This window comes from Aptenodytes forsteri, unplaced genomic scaffold, assembly GCF_000699145.1.
Source record: "Aptenodytes forsteri isolate BGI_AS27 unplaced genomic scaffold, ASM69914v1 Scaffold169, whole genome shotgun sequence".
NCBI classification, from domain to species: Eukaryota; Metazoa; Chordata; class Aves; order Sphenisciformes; family Spheniscidae; genus Aptenodytes; species Aptenodytes forsteri.
In genome coordinates this window covers 967,537-968,446 of record NW_008796115.1, presented here as the reverse complement: position 1 = coordinate 968,446, position 910 = coordinate 967,537, and the positions used below count along the sequence as shown (strand labels likewise).

The 910-nt window shown below is 47.0% G+C and overlaps 1 protein-coding gene across 1 annotated transcript in view; it reads left to right on the top strand.

Moving 5' to 3' along the window:
* Positions 1-81: 81 nt before the first annotated feature.
* Positions 82-910, top strand: part of SPTLC1 (serine palmitoyltransferase long chain base subunit 1) — a 56,095-nt gene continuing 55,266 nt past the window's right edge. The window contains exon 1 of the mRNA XM_009287203.1: positions 82-211. Coding sequence (XP_009285478.1) covers positions 82-211 — 130 coding nt within the window. The remainder of the gene's footprint in view (positions 212-910) is intronic.

The window sequence follows — 910 nt, the reverse complement described above, 5'->3', positions numbered from 1 at the left end:
GCCGGGCCGAGCCGAGCCGAACCGAGCCACGTCAAGGCGGACGGGGCCCCCGGGCGCCCCGTGTCTGTCGGAGCTTGGGTGATGGTTGTGAGGGCGCCCTGTCCCTGGGCCGCTGATTTCGGGTGGAGGGAGCGGGAAGGTAGAGCCGGGCCTGCCCCGGTGCTGGTAGCCGGTGAGCCTAGCTCGGTGGCTGTGGATCGGTGCCGCCTGTGTAAGACTGCGCTCGCAAAGTTGTGAATATATGTATGTGCACCGTATTTATATATTGAAAAAATAGATGCACGCACTTAATGTTTTTCTCTATTTAAGTTTATAAAGCTACATTTAAGGTGTATACCAGAGCATTAAACCATAATAAGATTCACCGTGTTCTTTGAGTATAAGGTCACGGTTTGTAGCTTACAAGTGTTATTTTACAAAGGAAGAAACAACTTTTAAATGTTTATGCTTGAGTTCTCTCCTGGAGGGGATCAGCATGGCATGTTTGTATCCAGGCTTTGTTTCATGATATTAAAAAGGATGTCCTGATGATAGGTGGTGTTCTTGTATCAACAGTCTGTTTCCCTCCCTTCCTTTGGCAAAGGTTGGTAACGTTTTAAGAATCTATGCTAGGGTTTGCAGTACAAATATAGAAGTGCTTAGCTACTGAAGATGGTAGCACAGTCTAGTACACTGAATTCAGGATAACTGTATGTCGTGGTTTAACCTCAGTCAGCAACTGAGCACCACGCAGCCGCTCGCTCACTCTCCCCCCCCCGTGGTGGGATGGGGGAGACAATCAGAACAGTAAAAGTGAGAAAACTCGTGGGTTGAGAGAAAAACAATTTAATAATTGAAATAGAATAAAATAATAATAATATACAAAGCAAGTGATGCACAATGCAATTGCTCACCACCCGCCGACCGATGC